Source organism: Sciurus vulgaris (assembly GCF_902686455.1).
Source record: "Sciurus vulgaris genome assembly, chromosome: 14".
In the NCBI taxonomy this organism is placed as follows: domain Eukaryota; kingdom Metazoa; phylum Chordata; class Mammalia; order Rodentia; family Sciuridae; genus Sciurus; species Sciurus vulgaris.
In genome coordinates this window covers 98,562,131-98,585,786 of record NC_136475.1, presented here as the reverse complement: position 1 = coordinate 98,585,786, position 23,656 = coordinate 98,562,131, and the positions used below count along the sequence as shown (strand labels likewise).

General features: G+C 53.2%; 1 protein-coding gene across 1 annotated transcript in view; it reads right to left on the bottom strand.

The window, feature by feature from the left end:
* Window positions 1-16,489: 16,489 nt before the first annotated feature.
* MYT1L (myelin transcription factor 1 like) overlaps window positions 16,490-23,656 on the bottom strand; it is a 338,636-nt gene continuing 331,469 nt past the window's right edge. The window contains exons 24-25 of the mRNA XM_079110560.1: window positions 18,729-18,872; window positions 16,490-17,730 (exon numbers count right to left, since the gene is read on the bottom strand). Coding sequence (XP_078966686.1) covers window positions 17,704-17,730; window positions 18,729-18,872 — 171 coding nt within the window. The 3' untranslated portion in view covers window positions 16,490-17,703. The remainder of the gene's footprint in view (window positions 17,731-18,728; window positions 18,873-23,656) is intronic.

Sequence of the window (23,656 nt, the reverse complement as noted above, 5' to 3'; positions counted from 1 at the left end):
GTGCTGTGGGCGGAGCTGGAGCTGCTGGGTTCTTTGGGCTTCTCAGTTGCAAGTCAGAGAGCAGCAGTGACCCAAGTGAGGACAAGAGGTCAGAGGTCAGCCCTGGACAGCCGAGGGCAGGGCAGCTGCCACCCTGACTACTGTGGCCACGGGTCACATTGGCCACCACTTTTCAGGAGTGCTGGGGTCAGGTCCTGGCCTTTGTGTGGCAGCTAGGCCTTGTTGGGCAGGTGCCTCCCCTTGGGGCCTCCATGTGCCCGTCTGTGACAGGGAGGAGCCATGTGGGCCTGGGTAGGTGGAGCCTGCAGAGCCCACCCTGCAGCAGAGCCAGTGCCCACAGAGCTCTGGGCCGCTCTGCCCACAGCCCAGCAGCCCAGCCAGGCCCAGACAGGCTGTGTCATCGAGTAGACCTCAAATCCGAATGTGACAGGATCACACACAATCTGCCAAGAAAGGAGACAGAAGAACCTCGTGCTCGTGCACAGAGAAGAATGTGGCCACAGGCCACAGGAGCCATTGAAGGATAAGGGGGCTGGTCAGCCCTCCACCCAGGAACCCACAGGCCCTCCTCAGGGCAGTGGTCGTCACCCACCGCCTCTCGGGAAGGGAGATATTTGCTCTCTTCTTCCCCTAGGACCATCTCCTCAGCTCTCAGGTCTCGGGAGAAGATTGGGCTGCAGGCTGATTCAGTCAGTAGAAAGATCACACAGTATTGCTGAAAAGCCAGGAGAGGGGAGTCTCTTCATCAGTCTTCAACAGAGAGGACTGTGGCTCTCACTGTGAATTTGCATTTGCCCTTACTCTGGGCTTCTCCAGGTGGGAATTCCCAGGTGCACCTGCCCAAATGCTGTGGACTGCAGGAGGAACGGTCATTCCCAGCACCACAGGCAGCTCCAGCTACAGCAGGGTGGGTCCTGGTCTTCAGGCACAACACACTGTCCCTCCTTCTTGCTCCTCCGAGGAATGTTCCAGGAGAGTCACTTGTGAGGGGGCTGGTAGGACTGTGGGGTGCGGATGCCGGAGGCGGTGCCAAGGTCAGGCACTTGGTGGGGTCTGAGCTGATAGTGACCCAGCCTCTGTGGGTTGCTCTGCATTAGTGTCTTATTGTGCAATGCTTTTCTTATGGGTATCTCAGTACACTGGCCAAGGGGCCTTGTTCTGGGACCACTTTCTCCACAGAGAACCAGTCCTAGAGCAGAATTACCTGGATGCTCCTTAAACATTGCTTTCTAGCACCGGCCATCAGAAGGCTGTGGCACAGATTATTTCAGGACTCAAAGATGTGCCCATTCCCACCCAGAACAGCGTGGAGTAGAGGGCACCCAATGCACTGGGGCCTGGCCTCCACCCCTCTTCTCTTGTGCTGAACGGAGCTGTGGATGAGCAGAGGCCTGTTGTTTTGACCCACAGTGTTCTCCCCAAGGGCAGTCCTGCCTGTCACCATAGCACTCTGAGCCTTGGGGGTCCTGCACACCTTCCCACTGGCCCACACCCCTGCCTATACCTGCTCACAGGTATGTGTACACTGAAGAAGTGCAAGTGGCAAGCTCATCGTGGAAGCGCCCAGGTCTAGGAGGAGCTACAGAGAGCTAAGCAAGGCCACATTAAGGATCAGGAACAGAGGCTGTGCATCCTGAATGACAAAGATCAAAGGCTAGGAAGCTTCCAGTGCTGAGAGTCAAAGTCTTCTGTCCATCAGAGAACAAGAAACCCAGCCCCAGGCCACACTCAGGGAAGGCTGTGTGGGTCTTCAGAGCAAGGGCTCCATTTATTCTGTGGGAATGGAGACTCAGAGAGTGGCACAGACTCCCCTTCCACACAGCCCACCAGCAAGGCCTGAATCAGGAAAGGACACTCCACTGGAAACATCTCTGGCAAAGAGCAAGTGGCAGCATTGATTCATAAATCAGGAAGCAAGACAAGCCTCCCACCCCAATGACAAAAAGACCCTTCAAAAAAGAAGAGGAGAGGAAGAGACCAGGCACCAGGGCCATGTTGGAATGGACCAGCTGGTCAGACCAGTGCTGGGGTAAGGTGGACCCTGATCGGGGTGAGGGCATGCTCTGTGGAGATGCTGGAAGCAGAGGAGGAGCACATGGGAGATGGACAGCGGACACGACTCCAGGGCAATGGCACCTATGGAAATCAGTCCCCTCATTTTCTAAGTCCTACTGTGGCCAACCTATCAGGTTCTTTGGTGCCTGTGACTAGGAACACACGTTTGTTAAGGTTAACAAAAGGGATAATACAGCTGCTTCATCATTTATCCCAAATGTCTATGCAGGTTCCAATCCACCCCAAAGTCAGCAATGAGATTGTGTCATCAGAGTCTTGTACATAGGAGTTTTATCATGCTGTCCACCTCAAATTTAAAGGGACAACTGTTCATTACTGCAAGTTGCCTGTGTTCCCTAAGATTGCTCCTTCAGGAAATTTGGGCAGGTATGCTCTATGCAAAATCACTACAACTGTCGAAATCTATGAGCAATGGTCTTTCTACAGAGGAGAGTCCACATGTATTTGTTCATATTTTGACATTCCCAGGGGAAATTTCTCATGGAAAACATCATGCACTAACAAAGCAAAGTGAGAAAAGAAGCGGCCTTCCCCATGCCCATGCCCTGCGTGAGTGCACTCTTCCAAACTTCCACGGTCCTGCTCTCACGTGGTCACACGGGACCTTCCACTGAGTGGCTCTAGTCCCTTCCCCAGTTCTAAGGCCAGGACCTGGAGCCACCTTCATCTAACAATGCATTTGAAGGACATTTTAGTAAAAAATAAGATAGGAAGATAAGACTACTGTATTTTCAATGGTCACTAGGATGAAATAGATGTGGGTGATGGAAAGAATCTATCAGTGGCGTGTCATGTATTTGCTACAAATATACGAGGAAAGAAAATTTACATGTAGTATTCCAGCCTAATGTGCAATTCCTGCTGCCTGGCTCCCCCCTCATACTGTGGACCTGAGGACCCCTAAGGACTAGCCAGTCTCCTGCAGAGATACCTGCAGGCTAGGACTCAGCAGGTGCCTTATTTTTTACAGCCTCCAAAAGGACAGATTCACACATGCCAGGAATAGATGTTCCAGGAAGTAAGATTGCATACAATAGAATTCCACAGAGGGGCAAATGTAGGACGGACCTTCCAGGATTTTGGAATAGAAATGAGATCTAAACAAGTTTCCCAAGTTTATTTATTTTTATCGCCTCTCAGTCAAAATTCCTTCCATTGAAATTAGTCTCAAATTTTGTGTTGAAGGTATTGCTTACGGTCTGCGTTACAAACCTTTTAGGACTGTGTCCTTTTAGAAGACGCAAAGCTGAATGCCATGACTAGTACACATTTCAATTCTAATGGCCTTTATGGAGAACATGGGCTCACTTTCCAGCAGCTACCGTTCAGATTAGGCATCTGTGCTTACCTACGCTCTTGGTGCAAGGGGCTACTCCATCTTCTGAGTTTCAGAAACTCTCGTAAAGCAGGTAGAGTCAGGGTTGCTGGTCAGCTTGGCTGCACTGAGGGCTGCCTGGAGCACTGGTAAAGCACACGCCCGAGTGTAAAGCCCCTCGGCCACGTCTCTGCGTCAAGCGAGGGGAGAGGCTTGCACATGGCTGCGCTGTCCCACAGGCAGGGCCTGGGGGCTAATGGCAGCCAGGGGAGCACATGCCAAGCTCCACTTGCCTTCAGCAGGTACATCTGTCGCCCCTGCTGTCATGTGGACATCAGGTGCAGTTCTCGACTTGGACATACTTTTGCACGAGAGGCTCTGCAGTAGGACCCCCAGGCCTTCAGTCTGGGCCTGGGCTGTGTTGCTGGTCCCTCTTGTTGGTGGCTTCAGCCTGTTGGACTGAGCAGCTATTGGCTCCCAGGACTACTAATTAAATTGAAAGCAATCCAATGAATGGCTTATACTCATACCTGTTCTTTTGGTCCTCTCTGGAGAACCTGGATGAATGCACACACCAACAGCTGATTCCAGACAGGGAACTGCAGACGGGACTCAGTAACGCCCTCCCATGGCCTTGTAGATCTGTGCAGCCTGCTGCTGTAAACTGGGTCTGGCCTGCGCTGCTTCTGTGCTGAGTCCTTCCATCATGAACTGGAGTCTAACTTGGCAACCTATAAAGAAGAGTCCCACTGGGGACTTAATAACCCTGGGCTGGGAACGGGCAGTCTCAGTGGCTGAGCTTCGCTGGGCCTGGTGGCAGCAGGTGCACCACAACCATGCTGGAGTAAGGTGAGCCCAGAGCACACCCCACCTGCTCTCCAGTCACCTCATTCCGTTTCCTCTTCTCTGTTCCTGGGCGAAGCTCTCTGATCCTCCGCTGGCTTTGAGGGCCGCCAGTGTACCAATCTTTCTTGGACTTGGTTTGTCTGATTTCTCCTCCAAGAGGCCCATCTCAGCAATGCTGGGAGCAGTGAGGCCTCTCTCCGCTGCCTGTCCATGCTGTGCGTCCTCGCAGTCTCCTCGCTGCTACAGGAGAGGGAAGCGAACCCTGTTCCTTGTGGGTCTCAGGCCTCCCCCTGGGGCCCTGTGAGGAGGAGTGGCAGACAGAGAGGACAGGAGAAGACAGACTGGGTTCTGACCTCTGCCTCACCTCGCAGGCGGATCCCTGGGACGTGAATCACGCGTGACTGGCACGTGTGCTCAAATCCAAGAAGCAAGGGCCTGCTGTGGGCTGGAGAGGCTGGGTTGGTGGGCAGGCATCCTGCAGGTTAGCCATGGTGCCCACTGACCAGGGCTTCCAAGGGCCCTCCTGTCCCTGGTGCAGGGAGGGAGCTGGCATGGCTGGAGTCTCCTTCACAACAGGAGGACAGTGTCCTGGAATGTGCTGTCCCTGCACCTGCTGGACCTTGGTGTCTTCAGCCTTCAACGGTCCAGAGAACAGGAAGAGAAGTGGCTGGACCTCACCTCTACACAGGTCAGCTGGTGGGGCACAGCTTGCTCCCAGGCTTCCTCTAAGCTGTGTGGGGACTTGGGGTAATGGACATGGTTAATGGACATGGTCTGCAAGGCTTGAGCAGACCATGGGTTGGGCGAGAGCAACACTCCCAACTGTGAGCCCTGTTCCCTGAAGAGATCTTCCCTCTGCGGCCCCATCCCCTGACACCCGGAACTTGTCCTGTGTGCACATGTCCAAGTGCTCCAAGCCCTGCATTCCCAGACCCGAGACCAGATGCCTTGGGGGACGTTACAGCATCCCACCTATTTCTCCCTGTGGAAGACACTGGGGAGATGTGACAGGGAACAGTGTTCGGAAGGTTGGAAAGACAAATGTATCTGATAATCATTTCATTCTGTCAACCAAGAACAAGATCAACCTAGCTGAAGACAAGGGAAACTATGCTTATGAAGGACAGTTCAGAAAGGCGCAGATCCAAACAGCCTTGAAATGCACTTGAGGTCTCAGCAAGTGGCAAGCGTGACTGTAGCTTGACCTCAGGGGTTGGCCGTTCCGGCTCCTTTGGGTCAGGGATGACTCAGTGGGCAGTCAGGCTGCCTAGCGAGAGAGGGGTGGGGTGCCGTCCAGGTCTCTGGGCAGCTTGAGAAGGGAGTATGCTGCACGGAGGTCAGCAGAGGTCAGCAATGATTCAGGAATCTGCGGTTTGGTCCAAAGGTCAGCTCCCATCCGGTGGGTGTGTCTGCGGCCTGGGGCAGAGGCTCCACTGGGGCCTCCAAGCCATTTTGTTACCCAAACCAATGCGGCTCCATTTTGACTTCTTTGTCCTTGGCCATCCTCAGACACACTGTATTTAGTTCCCAGAATGGAATGATAACTGGAAAAAAATGGATAGAAAATGACCTGAGGAGAGAGGCAGTCAAGCGAGAGGCACCAAGGCACACCACCCCAGGGGGCCCCTCGGCTTCTGACTGTTGAGGGCCAAGGCACCGAGGTCCCGCAGGTGCAGAGAGAGCTCTAAGCCCAGGGCACCGTCCTCCTGTTGTGAAGGACTCTCCAGCTTGAACCAGCCCCTCCCTGCACCAAGGACAGAAGGGCCCTCCACAGCCCTGGTCAGCAAGCACCACCACCAGGGCTCCACCTGCAGAGGGCTCCTGCAGGACACCTGCCCACCACCCTTTGCTGCTTACCCTGGGCAGCTCCCCACCCTGCTGCTGGGCTCCTTTTCCTTGTTTTGTCTTGTGGAACTGGGGATTGAACCCAGGGTGCGCTATCACTAAGCCGCACCCCCAGCAGCTTCTATTTGTTTTGAGACAGGGTCTCACTAAGCTACGAGGCTGATCCTTAGCTTGTGATTCTCCTGCCTTGGCCTCTTATCACCGGATCGCAGGCACTTCTGGGCCCAGCTTTTCCTTCATCCACAAACTCAGGTTCTCTTCTCTTCTTTGGGTTCCACACCACGGGGTACTACATGTGACATGGGAGAGGCCCATGTCAATCATCTCTGTTTGCTTCTTTCTTGTGGATCTGTCTTCTGCACGTCCAATTCACAGGCTGCAGCTGGAGACCTATACTTCCTTCAGGGAAGTGCTGCCCACCAAGGTCACTCACTGTCTGGAGTCAGTTTGGGTTCTACCTGATTGCTTCATGGCTGATTGACTGATCCATGATGGCTCCATTCAGCTGTGCTGGTGGGAGGGGACACTGGAATTGTGCCCTCAGGACAGAGCACAGAGTTTGATGAGCAGCCATGGTCTCCCATGGTTGCCCCACCAGCAGGTGGCCAGCTGTGGCCATTTCACGTGGGAGGTGCCTAAAGTCCCCCACGCTTCCTTCAGCCTCTCCCTTCAGCTTTCTTGAGAGCTGCAAACTCCATTGGCTTCCTGTCCCTCAGTGGAAACTGCAGGGTCTCCTGCTTCCTCCTCTTCACCCAGGTGGGCCAGTGTCTCTCCAGAAGGAAGCAGTGCACTGGAGCAGGTTCAGAAGGGTCAGCTGTGATGGTGCCAGGACTCAGGCCAGGGCCTCCACCTGGCCTCTCACCACCACAGGGCTCGGAACGGAGGACGCACGGCCTTGGCAGGTTCCTGTGTGTGAAGTGATGATGACCCCGACTTTGCAGGCTTTGGAGGCAGCGACCAGGGACAGGTCAAATAACTCCTCTGCTTTTGAAGAACTGAAAAGCAGTTGATTTGGAGCCGAATACAAGTGATCACAGCTTGGGAGCTGGATTCAAGTCACCCTGAGTGCCGGGTTCTGCTGTGTATGAGGTAACGTGAATTTGTACAGCTTCAGAACAGAGCAGGTCATAAATCAATGCCATCCATGCACACGCTCGTGGGAGCGTCAGTTGGGCAGCTTCTAACTGGATGAGGTCTTTCTTTTAGAAAGGACCTTAAAGAAAAAATCATCCTGTACTGTTGAGCCATGAAAAAGAAGTTGTACGTAAGGAACCTGTGCAAAGGGATCTTGCTGCGAGGGAGGGATACTGAGCCGGGCACCCGAGGGGACTCATAGCCCTGGAGTCACCTGAGGAGTGGGTGGAGAATCACCAAGAGGGGATTTGCGGGTCTGGTCTGAATGTTTGCATCTCCCTGGTGCATGTGCTGATAGCTCAGCCCCAAGGAGCTGGCTCAGGGAGAGGGCCTGGGGCAGGATGGGGCCGTGAGTGAGGCCGGTGTCCTTCAATGCAGGCCTGGAGAATGGCCCTGTCCCGCGTGTCCAGCACCTGCAGTCAGCAGCTGTGGTCTGAGAGCTGCACGCAGGCCTGCTCCACACTGGAGCTCCTGGCCTCGGATCCTCGGCCTCTGGAATGAGGAGTGAGTCTGGGGCTCACCAGCCACCGGTCCATGGTGTTCTGTTGAAACATCCTGAGTGGACTGAGATGAGGAGAAGGGGGATTCTGCCTTGGTCCGCCCAGCAGGACTCTCACCGCAGGCAGCCCTGGGCGACCAGTCTCCTGCAGGGGTGGCGACAGGGAGGAACCTCGGGAGGACAGAGAGGTCTGGAGGGTTCTCTCGGCCAGACTCCTGCCGCAGCAGCAGTGCTGAGGTGGAGGCCCAGAGTGCCCCAGGGTTCTGGCAAGCTGGTGGAGGCTGTCCACCCGGGACGGGCAATGCACTAGTGCCGTTTCCTTCCTGGAGTCTCTGCTTCTTGTTAACAACGCAACATAAGAGTGACTTTTGCTTTAAATTGACACATTTAATTGTCATTCTGACTGGGATGAGGTGAAATCCTAGTTTTTTGTTTGTAAAATTTTTCTTGACTTTTTTTAAATCTAAAGATGTGATTTCCTATAATGTATTAGATTAAGAATTTATAAAGATGATTTTTTTGTTTTAATTATCTTTTTACTTGTCTTAATGAGTTGCACTTGACAGTGGAATGCATTTACGTGTTTAGATAAATCATACATAAATAGAAAGTAATCTCTCATTTTTCTGATTGTACATATTTCAGGACCACATGGGTCATGCAGTCATACATGTACATGAGGTAATAATGTCTGTTTCACTCTACTATCCTTCCTTCCCCCACACCCCTTCCCCTCCCTTCACTCCCCTCTATCTAATATAAAGTAACTCTATTCTTCTATTCTTCCCTAGTGCCCCCTCCTTATTGTGAATGAGCTTCTGCATATCAGAGAAAACATTCAGCCTTTGGTTTTTTGGAATACTACTCAGTTTTAAAGAAGAATGAAATTATGGCATTTGTTGTTAAATGGATGGAGTTGGAGAATATCATGTTAAGTGAAATAAGCCAAACCCAAAAAAAACCAAAGACTGAATGTTTTCTCTGATATGCAGAAGCTCATTCACAATAAGGAGGGGGCACTATGGAAGAATAGGGTTACTTATATTAGGTAGCAGAGGGGAGTGAAGGGAGGGGAAGGGGTGTGCGGGAAGGAATGATAGTAGAGTGAAACAGACATTATTACCTCATGTACACGTGTGACTGCATGACTAATGTGATCATACAATACGTACAATCAGAAAAATGAGAAATTATACACAATTATGTATGATTTATCAAAATGCATAAATGTATTCTACTGTAATGTATAACTAATTAGAACAAATACAAAAATTTTAAAAATATGTTAAATGTGAAAGAAATAAAATACAATTTAAAACCAAAAAAAAAAAAAATGACACATTTAGACATTTAAAATCTACTTTACTCAGCTTTTTTCACTGCTGTGACTTAAAGGACCCAACCAGAACAGTTGTAGGGAAGGAAAAGTTTATTTGAGGCTCACAGTTCTTAGTCCATGGAAGCCTGCTCCATTCCTCATGGCTGGGGGTGAGGCTGAACATCATGGCAGAAGAGTGTGGTAGAGGGAAGCAGCTCACATGGTGATCAGGAAGCAGAGAGAGACTCCACTCTCCAGATACAAAATATATACCCCATAGCCATGCCCCAAGTGAGCCACCTCCTCCAGCCACACCCCACCTGCCTCCAGTTACCACTCGGTTAATCCCTTCAGGGATTAATTCTTGGATTAGGTCAAGGCTATAATCCAATCATTTCTCTCCAAACCTTGCATTGTCTCACAGGTGAGCTTTTGGGGGACACCACATCTAAACCATAACAAAATCTAAGTTCTTTTGTAAGCGTTTTAAAGTTAAACTTATAAATGCTGCCTTTTATGTAAATATAATGTATAATGCCTTGAACAACCAGTATTTATAACCCTTGACTAATATATGGTCTTGTCAAAAAATTAGGTTGAATTAGATATCATTAAAACTAAGTTAAAAATGTAATGCCTTCATTTTCCCTTACAAGTACTCTGCCGTCTATTGAAAACCTCACAATCTTTTTATAAACATAAGAATAATCTTTTAAACAGAGGAAGCTTGTTCCTCTTAGTGACTCACTGCACAGGTATAGGGAATCACAGGTAAATCAAAACTAGAGTGCTGTAGTTGTGAATGCATGTCCTCTTCACTCAGGTGGAGACCTGCTGCTTCCCGTGGCCCAGAGAGCTGGCGGGTCCTGTGGGGACTGATGCCCTTCCCACCAGGTTCTCACACTTGGGTGGCCACGCCTTCTCTGGAGCCTCTGTTCTGAAGCAAGTCGACCCTGTGTTTTTCTCTTCTGAACAACCTGGTTGCTCTTCTCCTCCCTGCCAGGTGCTTGAGCAGTATGGGGCCCTTGCCAGGCTGGGACTATGAGTCGAATAAACTGCCTTCTTATTTCAAGTCTCAGGCATCCTGTCATAGAAGCAGAGACGACAAAGACAAACAGAGCTTTGCAGCATCCAAACAGGTACCCTGTTCAACCCGAAGCCCTGGGTATTTTGACTCTTAAAATGCCAGGTAAGCCCAATTTTAAAACAAAAGTGTTTTAATTCTTAATTCTAATTTCTCGCAAGGTTGAAAGATGCCTGCTAAGGAGGAATAAATACAGAAAGTGCAGATCACACAAAACAAAAGGATTTGGCCCAACCTGCAGCCTACTTCCCTGGGACTCCAGCCCCTGATTGTGATAAACAGGCCGGGAGGCAGCCTGCTGCAGGAGGCCCTGGCACTCCCTAGAGCCAGCCAAGGCCCGTGACAACCTCCGGGCACCAACGGCCAGGACACAGTGACCCACGGCGCGTGTAATGGTCTTTGCTTCCGACTCAGGCTGTTGACAGCAGCCAAATGGACCCTGTGACCGCTCCAAGGGACGCCCCTTCCCGCAGCTGTCCCCGCCTGTCCAGGCCAGGGGCCTCCTGGGGATTGCCCAGAGGCCCTCCCTTCTCTGCGAGGCCCACCCCCTCGCCTGCCTTGGAATCTCCACCGACCCTGGTGAGGGTGGCTGGACCCCAGCAGCTCCTGCGAAACAGTCTCTGTCTGCTCTCATCTGCTTTTGTTTTCGTACAACTGAGGAGACAATTTGGGGGTTCCCAAGTTATTTGGGGGGTCACTTTCTCAATCCGCCAAGGCTTTGAAACCACCGAGACGTGCTGATGGGAGGGCTGGGGAGAGACCGTGTCGGACTCCAATGGACCCGAAGCCCCGGGGTGGCTCACAGAGCCAGCGGCCTCCCAGGCTGCGGGTCTCTGGATTGCCTCCGTCCTGGGTTTGGAGGATCGAGACGGAGAGCGCTGTTCTCTCCCTGGTCTTCCCTTCCTGGAAGGATGGTCTCCATGGGTGCTTTAGATGCAACTGCCTGGATCCCAGGGTCTTGGGCAGCAAGACCTCTGTAAAGAGTCATTCCCAGCAGAGGAGGGAGGCAGCAACCCCTCTGGGTAGGGAGTGGGAATCCGGTGCGCTCTGGGAAGCAGGAGAGGAGCGGGTCCCCTGCCACAGGGCTTCCTGGATTTCCCTAGGGGAGTGAGACACTTCCCAGCAGGGTCAGCAAAGCTGAGGTGGTGCCTGGGGAAGTCTTGTGTGGAGGTGATGGTGTGGGCGCCCAGCTTGGGGTGCACATGGCGGTTAATAAGGCCGCCTCTCTAACCCACTCTCAACTGGTCTTGAACACGTTTGGCCCCCACAGATTAGATGAAGAAAGTAATTTTAATACCTACTGTTTCTACCTTACACAGGGGAAAGAGCACAGCCTCCCAGGCTCAGCAGGGGAGAAGCTCTGACTGCGGGCAGTTCTGCTGCAGACTGAGCAGCCTGCACGTCACCCTGGGAGAGCTGCCCGGCTCACGGGGCGAGTGAAGCTGAGCCTCAGGACATGGGGCCACTGCCCCCTGAAGCCCACCCACCTGCACCTGAACCTGGCAGCGGCTGGGGTCCTGCTCTCGTGGTTGGCTGGGCGGCCGCTCTGGCTCCCCTTCCCACGCCCACCCTTCCTCCCTCGTCTTTCCTTCCTTACGTTTTTTTTTGCCTTGCTCAAAAATATTGGAGGCAACTTAAGGGTACAGACTATAGTACAGAAAGAAACAAAACAAAACAAAAAGTACCCATCCAGTTTGAAGAAAAGAACGGGGCAAAGCAGGGAACATTTGCAAGGATGGGTCAGTCTTGTAGGGCCCCAGACAGCCCAGCCTCCAGCACTTGGCCCAGCAGCCAGACCTTGGTGGACCCTCAGGTTTTCCTTGATGTGATCTAGGCTGCTCTTTGCTCAAGGTCCTGGGCTCCTCTGCGTTATTCAGTGGCCCTGAATGCCATGGCACCCACTGACACAGGCACTGCCTAGGATGAAGAAGTGCATCCTGCCGAGGGGGCCATACCCGCCCAAGTCTTCCTGCAGCAGGACGGGCCTCCAGCTACGCTGCAGGGAAAGTGCTTTTGGTGACACAAGGAAGCCATTCACAGCTGCCCAAGGCTGCACACAGCTTCCTGTGCAGAGGGGCAGGCAGCTTCCCGACAGGCATGACCTCCTCCCCAGTAATCAGGACACGGGGGAGAGGCCGGGCTCTTGGAATCCTGGGGCCTCCTGGGGGAAGGCCACAGACTGATTGGCCAGTGGCTGCTGTCCAGAGGCTGGTGGCAGCACTGTTTCCAGCTTGGCATCTGCACTCTTGTGGGCCCCTGGTCAGTGTCCCCTCCGGCACCCAGGGGTGAGCCGCTGCCTGGGAAGCACCCTTAGGAGGGACTTGTGTCTGCCGCAGCCTCTGCTCGGTGCTCTTCCCCTCAGCCCCCGTGCCCTCCCCGTGCTGAGTCTGCCCACGTGAGGCAGCACCGACCCAGCCCCGCTGCCCTGGTGCACACCCCGCCACCCAGTGCTGCCGTCAGCCGGGGCCACGGGAGGTGCACCCTCTGCACCCTTCTTCCCTTCTTGCCTGCACCATCTTCTGCTGCCCAAGCCATGGTCTGTGCTCTGGGCCCCCTCCTCTCTCTCCTCTGCCCCCTTCTCGGGTCCCCTCTCTCTCCTGTGCCCCCTCCTCGGGTCCCCTCTCTCTCCTCTGCCCCCTCCTCGGGTCCCCTCTCTCTCCTCTGCCCCCTCCTTGGGTTCCCTCTCTGTCCTCTGCCCCCTCCTTGGGTCCCCTTTCTCTCCTCTGCCCCCTCCTCGGGTCCCCTGCCTCTCCTCTGCCCCCTCCTCGGGTCTCCTCTCTCTCTTCTGCCCCCTCCTCGGGTTCTCTGCATGCACCTGACGTGCTCACCTGCGTGCCAGCCGCCCAGCTGCTTGCATTTGCAGTCCCTATGAGTCATCCCAGGCATTGTCCCAGGGTCTAAGGACCACGTGGGTGCTAGCCCTTGGGGCTGGAACCAGGCTTCACCACCGCGTGGCAACAGCCCCTCTAAGGGTCTTTGCAACAGCTCCCTGGTACCCAACAAAGCAGTTTTCAAAAACTCCTTACTTTCTCCTCTGTAATAGGGTTTTAAGGCTGCTTTAATTTATCCTGGTGCATTTGCAACATTTTCCATATCTTAGGATAGAGTCAGGTAATTATAGGGTCAAAAATTTTGAGTTTTCAAACACTTTTGACATTACTTAAGTTGCTTTTGAGATACTGCTATCACTTCTCAGGCATCCGCTCCTGGGGGAAATGACTTTTAACCACCAGATGGTAGACCCAAGGCCCTGCTGGCAGCCACCATCTGCATTAGCGTCATTTGTTCCTTCAATGGCCTTTGATGCTTGACAGAGTTCTCACAATGCAAGCTCCAGAGAGGGAAGGGAAGGCACTCCGAGGCAGAGCCCTCCGTCAGTGCGGGAGAGCCACGCTGAGGCCCTTAGCCAGGCTTGCAGGTGGCGGCTCTCTGGGAAGCAGGGCTGCTGAGGGCGAGGACGGGATGCCAGCTCCAGGGCGCTGCTGCCCCTGAACTCAAGCAGCAGGAGCACCTTTGACAAAGCTTGTAGGGCCTTTTCCTTGCACTATGTTATTTGGAATTGTAACCATCAGAGGGGGATATTCTGGAATTTTAAACCATGACACTTTAAATGGAGATGGTGTGGAAGTGGGTTTCTCACTGTGAAGCTACATTGGGAGGGTGCAGTTTTACTGGGGATGCTTGGATCCTTGCTGGAAGTGTGGAAGCAGCCGTGCATTCTTCCTTAACACCCAGGTTACCAGTACCAGCCACAGGACATGCTAGGTCTCTGTGTGAGATTGAGAAGGACACACACCTCCCCATGGGAACTAATCCAGTGCAGTGGAGGCAGCCTCGCAAACCAATTTAGAGACACCTTGCAAAGCAAGAGTTTGGGACCTGGGGGAATCATCCATGTCACAGGAGACACAAGAAGCCAAGGAACTGACCAAGAATAAGGAGGAGGAATGGGAAAGGCAGGTCACCAAGCACAGCCTTGACTCTGGACTGGATCCCAGGCAAGGAAAACGTAGGGAGGACATCACTGCTCCAGCGGGAGCCAGAGAACAGAAGCACGTTCAGTGACAACACCGTCATCTAGGCTGTGAGGGCTGCACAGTGGGTCACAGCAGAGAGCCCTGTTCTAGGGACACCAGAGTGACAGGTACAACAGAGTGTCTGTACCTGGGGACACCTGAGTGACAGGTGCAGCAGAGTGCCCTGTTCCTGGGGACACCTGAGTGACAGGTAACACAGAGTGCACTGTACCTGGGGACACCAGAGTGACAGTTACCACAGAGTGCCCTGTTCCTGGGGACACCTGAGTGACAGGTGCAGCAGAGTGTCTGCACCTGGGGACACCTGAGTGACAGGTGCAGCAGAGTGTCTGTTCCTGGGGACACCTGAGTGACAGGTACAGCAGAGTGTCTGCACCTGGGGACACCTGAGTGACAGGTGCAGCAGAGTGCTCTGTTCCTGGGGACACCTGAGTGACAGGTAACACAGAGTGCACTGTACCTGGGGACACCAGAGTGACAGCTACCACAGAGTGCCCTGTTCCTGGGGACACCTGAGTGACAGCTACCACAGAGTGCCCTGTTCCTGGGGACACCTGAGTGACAGGTGCAGCAGAGTGCCCTGTACCTGGGGACACCAGAGTGATAGGTAACACAGAGTGCACTATACCTGGGGACACCTGAGTGACAGATACCACAGAGTGTCTGTACCTGGGGACACCTGAGTGACAGGTGTAGCAGAATGCTCTGTTCCTGGGGACACCTGAGTGATAGGTGCAGCAGAGTGTCTGTACCTGGGGACACCTGAGTGACAGGTGCAGCAGAGTGTCTGTTCCTGGGGACACCTGAGTGACAGGTACCACAGAGTGCACTGCACCTGGGGACACCAGAGTGACAGGTACCACAGAGTGCCCTGTTCCTGGGGACACCTGAGTGACAGGTGCAGCAGAGTGTCTGTACCTAGGGACACCTGAGTGACAGGTACAACAGAGTGTCTGCTCCTGGGGACACCTGAGTGACAGGTGCAGCAGAGTGTCTGTACCTAGGGACACCTGAGTGACAGGTGCAGCAGAGTGTCTCTTCTTGGGGACACCTGAGTGACAGGTGCAGCAGAGTGCACTGTTCCTGGGGACACCTGAGTGACAGGTACCAAAGAGTGCACTGTACCTGGTGACACCAGAGTGACAGGTACCACAGAGTGCCCTGTTCCTGGGGACACCTGAGTGACAGGTACCACAGAGTGCACTGTTTCTGGGGACACCAGAGTGACAGGTACCACAGAGTGCCCTGTTCCTGGGGACACCTGAGTGACAGGTACCACAGAGTGCACTGTTTCTGGGGACACCTGAGTGACAGGGGCAGTGTCCTCACCTAGGTGAAGACTCTGAGGTGGGAGGTGCTGTGGGAATCGTGACAGCATGACATGTTCTGGAAGGACACAGGGAAGACCCCAACCACTCAGAGTTGTGGACTTGATCCTCCTCCGCGTGGGGAGCCACGCCCCGCCTCTGCGGCGCAGCGAGGAGCTCTGGGTGGGGCCCGAGGCTCCAGGGAAGACGCAGACCCGGCTAGAGATCCTTCGTGCTACAAACGTGGCAACACTTCTTTATTTAGATAAGATGTGTTCACATCCAGCATGACAAAGTTTGTACAAAGTTCACGATTTAAAAATGAAGTCTCACAGCAACTTGTGATTCCACACATTTATAGCAAAATTAAAGTGTCAACAAACCCATGCCGTGTAGTACAAAAATAAATCAAACTTCAGTTCCACAGAGAGCACAATAAATAGTTTATACAAAATTCTGTCTTGATAAATGATTGCTTAAATCAACTCAGATGAATATGAACAATAAGTTATAATAAATAAGCTCTGGTGACTCACAATGACCCACATGAAAGCTCAGCATTCTGACAGTGGCACTGTGATCCCTATACAACAGTCACAGAGAACTCTGATTGATACTATGTACCAACGTCACATGAGCAGCAGGTTTGTGCTTAGTGTCCCTTTCCATTGTACATGGGTGATGACGATGAGAATCCAAACCGATACTACCTATTACTCTACTAAAAGCATTACTACATTGGCCGAGAAGCTGCAGACGAGACAGGGGATGCGAGTGCCACTACGACAGGGCCCCGGGCGAGGCCAGCCGCGTATGGCATCAGGTGACAGTGAGCACCTTGCTTCCGCTCTCAAAAAGGCATTTCTGAGCATGGCAGCTAGGACTAGTGGCACACAGAGGGGCGTGTCAGGGCCCGAGCAGTGACGGCGTCTTCTCCCAGCCGGGATGAACGTCCTGGAGAACTGTAAGCATTTGTACAGTGAGCAGTATAAAGTGCCGCTGGGATGTAGGTACATCTATACATATATATATACCGAGGTCGGGTATTGTATCAGAATGTTCGTCGTGAGATCCCTGTAGTCTCCCTCAGCAACGTGATGGGTCAGCCGCGGGGCCTCCGCTCTCATCCGCCCGCTTCCTGTCGCGAGGCGACCGACACAGGAATTGCACACCTCCGTACGGATAATAGGACAAGGTAAGTGCAAATAGTCGACTGGCACATTGTGGGGACAATGACCCTGTAAGTCCTGTTCTGCTAAAAATATTTTTTTTTAATTTTTACAAAACCCATCTTTTTATTTCATAACAAAATTTTAAAGTACTTTTGTACTTCCTGCATAACATCAAGACATGGAAGGGAGAGATGCTACTTAAAGAAATCAACATCAGGAAACACAACACATCGTCAAAGGACTACTTAGAAGGGACGCAGCCGTCAAAGTGGTCTTATGCATACAGATAGTGCAGTCATTGGAGTAGAACAATCCAATCCTGGAGGTGTAAGAAGTCTAAGATGACCTAGTTCAGAGCAAAAAGTGCTGCAGTATACTAGTTAGGTTAAACTCTGATTGCATTCATTCTCAGAATAGGGCACGATAACCAGAGAAGGCTATGCAAATGGTCTGTGGTCACCTGGACCCAGCGAGGGCAGAGTGTAAGCGTCCGTCGTTCTCAGAGCGCTCTGAATAGGGCCAAAGCCGATTCAGAGTCAGGGTCAGGTGGGGCGAGGGGCGGGAAACTTTACAGAGCTGCTTTCCCACCGTCCAGCAGGAAATTCAGTCCAGAAACCAGAACGCTCACAGCCGTCAGCTTCTGTCCCTCAAACGTGAAATGAGAATAGCAACGATAATGATTTTTTTTAAAGTGAAAAGGGGAAATAAATGCTCTTAAATTATCTTTTTGCTCAAATTGAAAACACACAACTTCTGTTAGGTAAACTACGTTGCGGGAACAGTTCAGAGGGGCACGGGACTCTGGGAGAGATAAGAGAAGGCTGTTCCAGAGGGTACTGAGAACGCAAAAGGAAATCTTCGTGCCGTCCACCTCTGACAAGGTCCTGTCTTAACGGAAGTCTCCAGAGTCACACCATGTAATGTTTAGGAGTTAATTTAAAAGTGCTGCTTAAGCTGCTTTGAATCTTCTGCCAAGTTTCCATGGCTTGATGTTGTCTTACAATAAATTACTTATTTCATGTCTTACAGTTAATCCATATGCCATTTCCTTGGAATGCAAAAAACCTCATTTATTGCCCCCACCATACACCATCCTCCTAAAACAAACAAACAAAAAAATCACATAATATTTCCAAGCATTGTTCAAAAATAAAGCATTTTGCAACCAATTCTTGCTATGAAACAATATGCACACAAAATGTATTTCTTAAATTCCATAAAGTCCTCCGACACGAGGCAAAATGATAATGTCTAAAAAGTGGCCGCGGGCCACAACATGGTCATTCAAAGCTGTTTTTTTCTTTTTCTTTTTTGTCCATTTCAGTTCAAAATACTAAAACATTTAATCACTAAAGCATTAAAAAGAATTTACACTCTATTTATTTTGATCGGCTTACCTCTTCAGAAATATATATACCCCCAGTGTGCATACAGTAGCAGCTATAAACATTACATGGCATATCACACTACGTCAGCTCTTATGAAAACGTACAAAATGTGAATGTATTCAAAAACTATTCTGCAGGTGCTATCTTAAAGCAAGACAGAGAACCGTGTGGAGTCTCGTAAGCATAACACTGTTCCGACAGAAATAAATATGGAACGCTTTCTGGCAAGTCACAGCAGCAGAACCAAGAGGCGTCCTTTCTTAGCATGAGTCTCGCCACTAGAGCAGCTGTTCAGACCTGAATTCCTCTCACAGCCTGCTTTATATTTTCCAGTAGGGCCTTATTTTCTGGACTCTGATAACGGTCTTGATTTGTATACATTTCCGTCAAAGTAGTCACGTAAGCATCAAAATTTTGTTCATTGATTGGATCCTACGAGATATTAAATAGTAGTTCATATACAACTTTTATTTTCTTCATAGTATATTCACAACAGCATAAAACAGAGCATAGCATCCTGCACTGCGTCATCAACTAAACCGCCTGTCAGCAACTTAACTTCACGGATCCGCCCACCAAGAGGCTAGCGGGCAGCGACAAGGCTTTGGGATGGTGGCCCGAGGAGCCCGAAGGCTGAGGACCATGGAGTGATGGCACAGGACATCTATCCAGGTGAGAGGCGCCGCCCTCGGGGCTCAGTCACTTACCATGTGAGGCAGCTGGATGTTGGCCAGGCTGTGGATCAGGGACTGGCTCAGGTTGGCCAGCTCGTGCAGCAGGGACTCGTTCTGCTGCTCGATGACCTTGTTCTCCTCCTCGATGGTCTTCAGGTTGCTCTCCATCGTGGTGATCTAGAACACACATGTGCATGACATGTAACACATGCCGCCTCTGGCACGTGCCCAGACCGCCGGTGCACAGCAGCGCCAGGCAGTGGACTGGCCACCCCAAGCGCGGGCTCTCAGGCTTCTGGTTCATTACACTTGAAGATTTGGGAACTGGCCCAGCGTGGGACGTCACTGAGGTTCTGGGCTACTCTAGGGAGGTGTCCTAGTGACCGTCACTAGCCCTGATCTGTCCCCGCAGGCTCACTGGACAGTGCTAGTTCCTTGGGTTCACCTAGTGACTGTCTCTAGCCCTGAGCTGTCCCCTGGAGGCTCAGTGGACACCACTGGTTACCTGGGTTCACCTAGTGACTGTCCCTAGCGCTGTGCTGTCCCTGCAGGCTCACTGGACAGTACTGATTACCTGGGTTCCCCTAGTGACTGTCCCTAGCGCTGTGCTGTCCCTGCAGGCTCACTGGACAGTACTGGTTACCTGGGTTCACCTAGTGACCATCCCTAGCCCTGAGCTGTCCCTGCAGGCTCACTGGACAGGCTGGTACCTGGGTTTGCAGTTACTGCCTGAGTGCTGAAGCTTCCTCTTTTCATCCTGCCACAGCTGAGTCCTAATGATGCCCTTCCTCTTTCTGCTCAGGTGGGCCCAGGGCTGCTCTGTCCTCCAGGCCGGGGGCTACCGGACTTCCTGCATCAATCTTCTTTCCTCTAAGGGTCCAGGGCCAGGGCCTGAGTGGGGCCTTGGTCCTCCCAGCTCACACAGGGCAGGGCCACCATGCCTGAGTCTCTGCCGAGCATTCCTCATAGCCCTGGATTCTTGGCCGTGGCCTGGTCTGTGCCTGGCGCTCTGGCGTCTGCTTCCCACGGCCACTCTGGGTTCCTCTCTATCTCCTCTCCTCTCCCCTCCCACCTCTCCCCACTCTCACCTTCTCCTTCACATTTGGCTTAAATCCAGGTTCTCCCCTTTTCCCAGGTGCCTCCCACCTTCATGGCGGGTCTTGTGTGGAAGCCAGTGGGACCCTGCAGACACCCACAGGAGAGGTGAATGGGGTTTCTCTGGGAAGCAACCCGGCCACTGTCCTGGGGACTCTGCATCATGCTTTCCTTCCTGCTCACCCTGGGTGACTGCCACTTGTTTTTCTTGGGATTGTCAATAAAGTTTAAGTTCCCAGCTCCAGTGACCTTCGCAGGCCTGCAGTGGGTGTGTGGGCCGGCCCACTTCCCCTGGAGTAGTCCCAGCAGCCGTCCCTTGGGTCCTGGCAGACTGTGTGACTATCTCCAGGGCCTGTGTGTTCCAGGCACTGGCCGGCGGCAGCCAGGGCTGGAAATCACTGGGCAGAGAGTCATTGTGCAGGGTGAGCATCTCAGCGTGAAATGCAGCTGAGGTGGTGGCAGGGAACACCCAGGGAGAAGGTGCTTCCTGAGCAGAGGCCCTGACCCTGTTCCATGCAGGGCCAGCCCAGGGCCCTGCACCCCAGGCCTTCACCCTTGGCAGGCCTCCCAGCAGGACGCCAGCCCTGCTCCCCTGTATGCCTAGTGGCTCTGACCACTTCACAGGCCATCTCTCTTCCTCTGTGGGATGGACACACAAGGCAGGGGGCCTGGACACACCACACCTTGGGCTACCAGGGCTTCATTACACTCCACGCCCCTCGGCTGCCTATCCCACCAGCATTTATGGGGATAAACTTAAGATCAATTTCCCTTTCATCCTAAGCTCCCGCTCACGAGCCTGACCCTCTGAGGGGACAGAAGTGTCTTTCTGGGTTAAGGGAGCCTATAAATCCAGCTGTCCTGCCAAGTCCTCAGGCCAGGCCATTGTGGGGGATCCTGAGGGGCTGATGCTCTGTGTTCTTCTCGAGAGTGGGATGGATCTCACGTGGGGGTCTCTGCCATGCAGCAAGCGTGGTCTGGGAAAGGGTGCATCCCAGCCTCGCACACCAAGGGCACACATGCTGAGAGGCATGCTGGGACCAGCTGAGAAGCTGGTGCCAATGCTGGAGGTTGCCAGGGAAGACAGACGGGCTGCTGGGCACAGCGAGACTCAGCCTCACCTGCTTCCCCAGCTACCTGAGCCTCCTGCTCACCACGGGACGCTAGACTGGAGATCTCCTGCGGCTCCCACCCACTGCCCGAGGCCTTTCTCAAGGTGCTCAGGATTGTGGCCAACAGGGCTGTTGGCCTGTCCATCACTGAGTCGGGCAGTGTAGGCAGTATGAGGACATTTGTTCCTCCAGGCGCCTGATCCAGCCCAAGGGACTCAAATTGCAGAGAAATACCTAGAAATGCATTGGAGCTGTTTGCACAGCAGAGCAGTACAAAATGACAAATCACTGCAAAGGGACACAGAGGAGGGTCTGCGAGGCCTTCCCTCCCCAGCCCAGCAGGATGTGATCATACCCGAGGAGGGATGGGAACAGGGGACAGGGCCTTCATCCCAGCCTCACCAGGATGTGCTGATCACAGCCGAGGAGGGACAGGAACAGGGGCAGGGGCAAAGATCGCCCTGCCCACCCCCCTGGAGTGACGCTCAGATCTTCAGAAGCTCTGACCTCAGGCTCTCCTGGAGGAGGGCCTCACTGCCCTGCTCAGAGTCTGGACCTGGGCCTGAGGGTTTCTTGGACAGAGGTGATCATTAGAAATCCCCTGTCCTTGCCCTCAGGGATGGGAGCACTAGCCCACAGCCCTGGCGGCACATCCCCTGCATGGATCTACGTTTGAGGACCATCCCCTGCCTGGCATAACGGCAGGAGTGCCCGAGGAGGGTGAGCTTGTGGGTAGTGCCCAGGTCTGAGACTGATGCACAGCACACCTGCTCTGGTTCCTTGGAGGACATCCCATTGGCCTCAGATAGGCCACAGGACTTGGCCCGACCCTGGGTTTTCACCACCTACTCCACACGGTCTCCCCTGGGCCTAAGTTTTCCTAGGATGGGCATCTCTCAGGACCAGGGTCCCTAGAGGTCCAATTTACCCTGAGACTTGATTTTAAAGGCCCATGGACCTGTCTTTGCTTCTTTAAACGGTTAGAAAACAGCAGAAGCATAATAACAGCACTTGTGGCACACCAAGACAGGGCCATGCCAGCTGTGCCCGCCCACGGTCACCTGCCACAGATGTGGTGTGCTGCTTTCAGGGGGCATGGAGCTGGTGGGACGAAGCCCAAGTGAGCCCGAGGCTAGAAAGCTGCCGTCTGACTCCTGGGCTGGACCCAGTGCCCAGGACAGCACAAGCCTCACAGACAGCACAGGAAGCCTGCCACATGCCCAGTCAGAGGCTGCAGAGGCAGGAGGCAGACTCCAGGGAAGGCCCGTAGAGGGAGCCCTGCTGTCTGCCACTGAGGCGGGTCGGACAGGAATTCAGCGGTAGACGGGCTGGCTCCACAGAGGACTTGAGGGCAGGGAGCCGTCTGTGCTGGTTGGGTGGTGCAGAGGTGGAGGGCCACCCGCCAGCCCAGGGCTGCCTGCTGCTGACCTGCGGAAGCACAGTAGGGCATTTGCAAGAGGCCACGAGCCACCGTGCTGCGCAGGCTGGGCAGTGCGCCAGCACCCTGGGCTGGCTGCGAGCTTCTCTTCCAAGTCTTGCACCGACTTTCCTGCCCTCCCCGCTTGGTGAACTGCTGAACTTGACCTGGTGATGACGGGGCCACAGGGGCAGGTTCACACACCCCCACTGCTCTCCTTGTGCTCCTGTTTTCCCTGGCCTGGAATGTGCTTCTCTCCCCATCGCTGGGGCTCTGGAATCCTGCACCTCCTGCAGGACCCCCAGGCTCGGCTCAGCGGACCTCCAGCACCTCCCTCGGCCTGGAGCTGCACCTGCTGCCTGCTCCTGCACCCCTCCTTCCTGTTCTCTGGGTGCATTCTTCTCAACTCTGGCAGGAAGCATTCTGTGTGTTCCCATGGTACAGAGGCTGAGTTAAGCTCATCTCTGTAGCTCTCTGCAGCCTCGTGACTGTTGGTGGACACTTTGGTTGCACTGATGAGATGTGTACTAATGGTCTGTGGAGTCCAGAGCCCTGGGGCCTGGCACATCTCCAGCACCTGGAGGTGCATGCCGCGCTGAACCCAGCACAGCTGGGATGGGGGTGGCCTTGGGCAGCTGGGCAGTTCTGGGTGGAGATGGTAGGATGAGCTTTCAGGACTTCTGGTCTGAGTGTGTGGGGGCTTAAAGACCCAGAAACAGACCCCTGCTCATTGAACTGTAGTGCATAAGAAGATTTAGGTTTTTCTGGTACATAGGAGTTGTCTGCCCTTGACCCCAAACACTGCTCAGACATACTCCAATTGGTGCATGCATCTACTCCACACACAAAGGTGTGCTTGTCCTGAGTTTGAATTCTCATGGCTGGACAGCGAATGGCATGCTTGTGTCAGTCAGTAAGACCCTCTTGGTCATGGATATGCTATGGTTTGGATGTGGCCTGAGTGTCTCCAGGCTTCACACGTGGAAACTTAATCCCTGTTGCCCGGCATGAAGAGGTGTAAATTGAACCCAGCTAGGGGTGTAGAGGTGTGGACTTGGGGAGCTTGTTATGACTAGAAGGTCACTGGAGTGGGGTCCTACGATTGAGTTCTGGTGGTTTTATAAGGAGAGGCCAGTAGGTGTGCGCGCGCACACACACACACACACACACACACACACACAAACCTACTTGCCCACACAGATACACACTTGCTCCCTGTCCCTCCTGTGTGATGTCTTGCACCTTCCTGCCAATAAGAAACCATACCCAGAGGCAGTCCCTGTCCCTTGAAAGCTAAAATAAGGCTCTTTTCCTTATAACTCAGCCAGTCTGTGGCA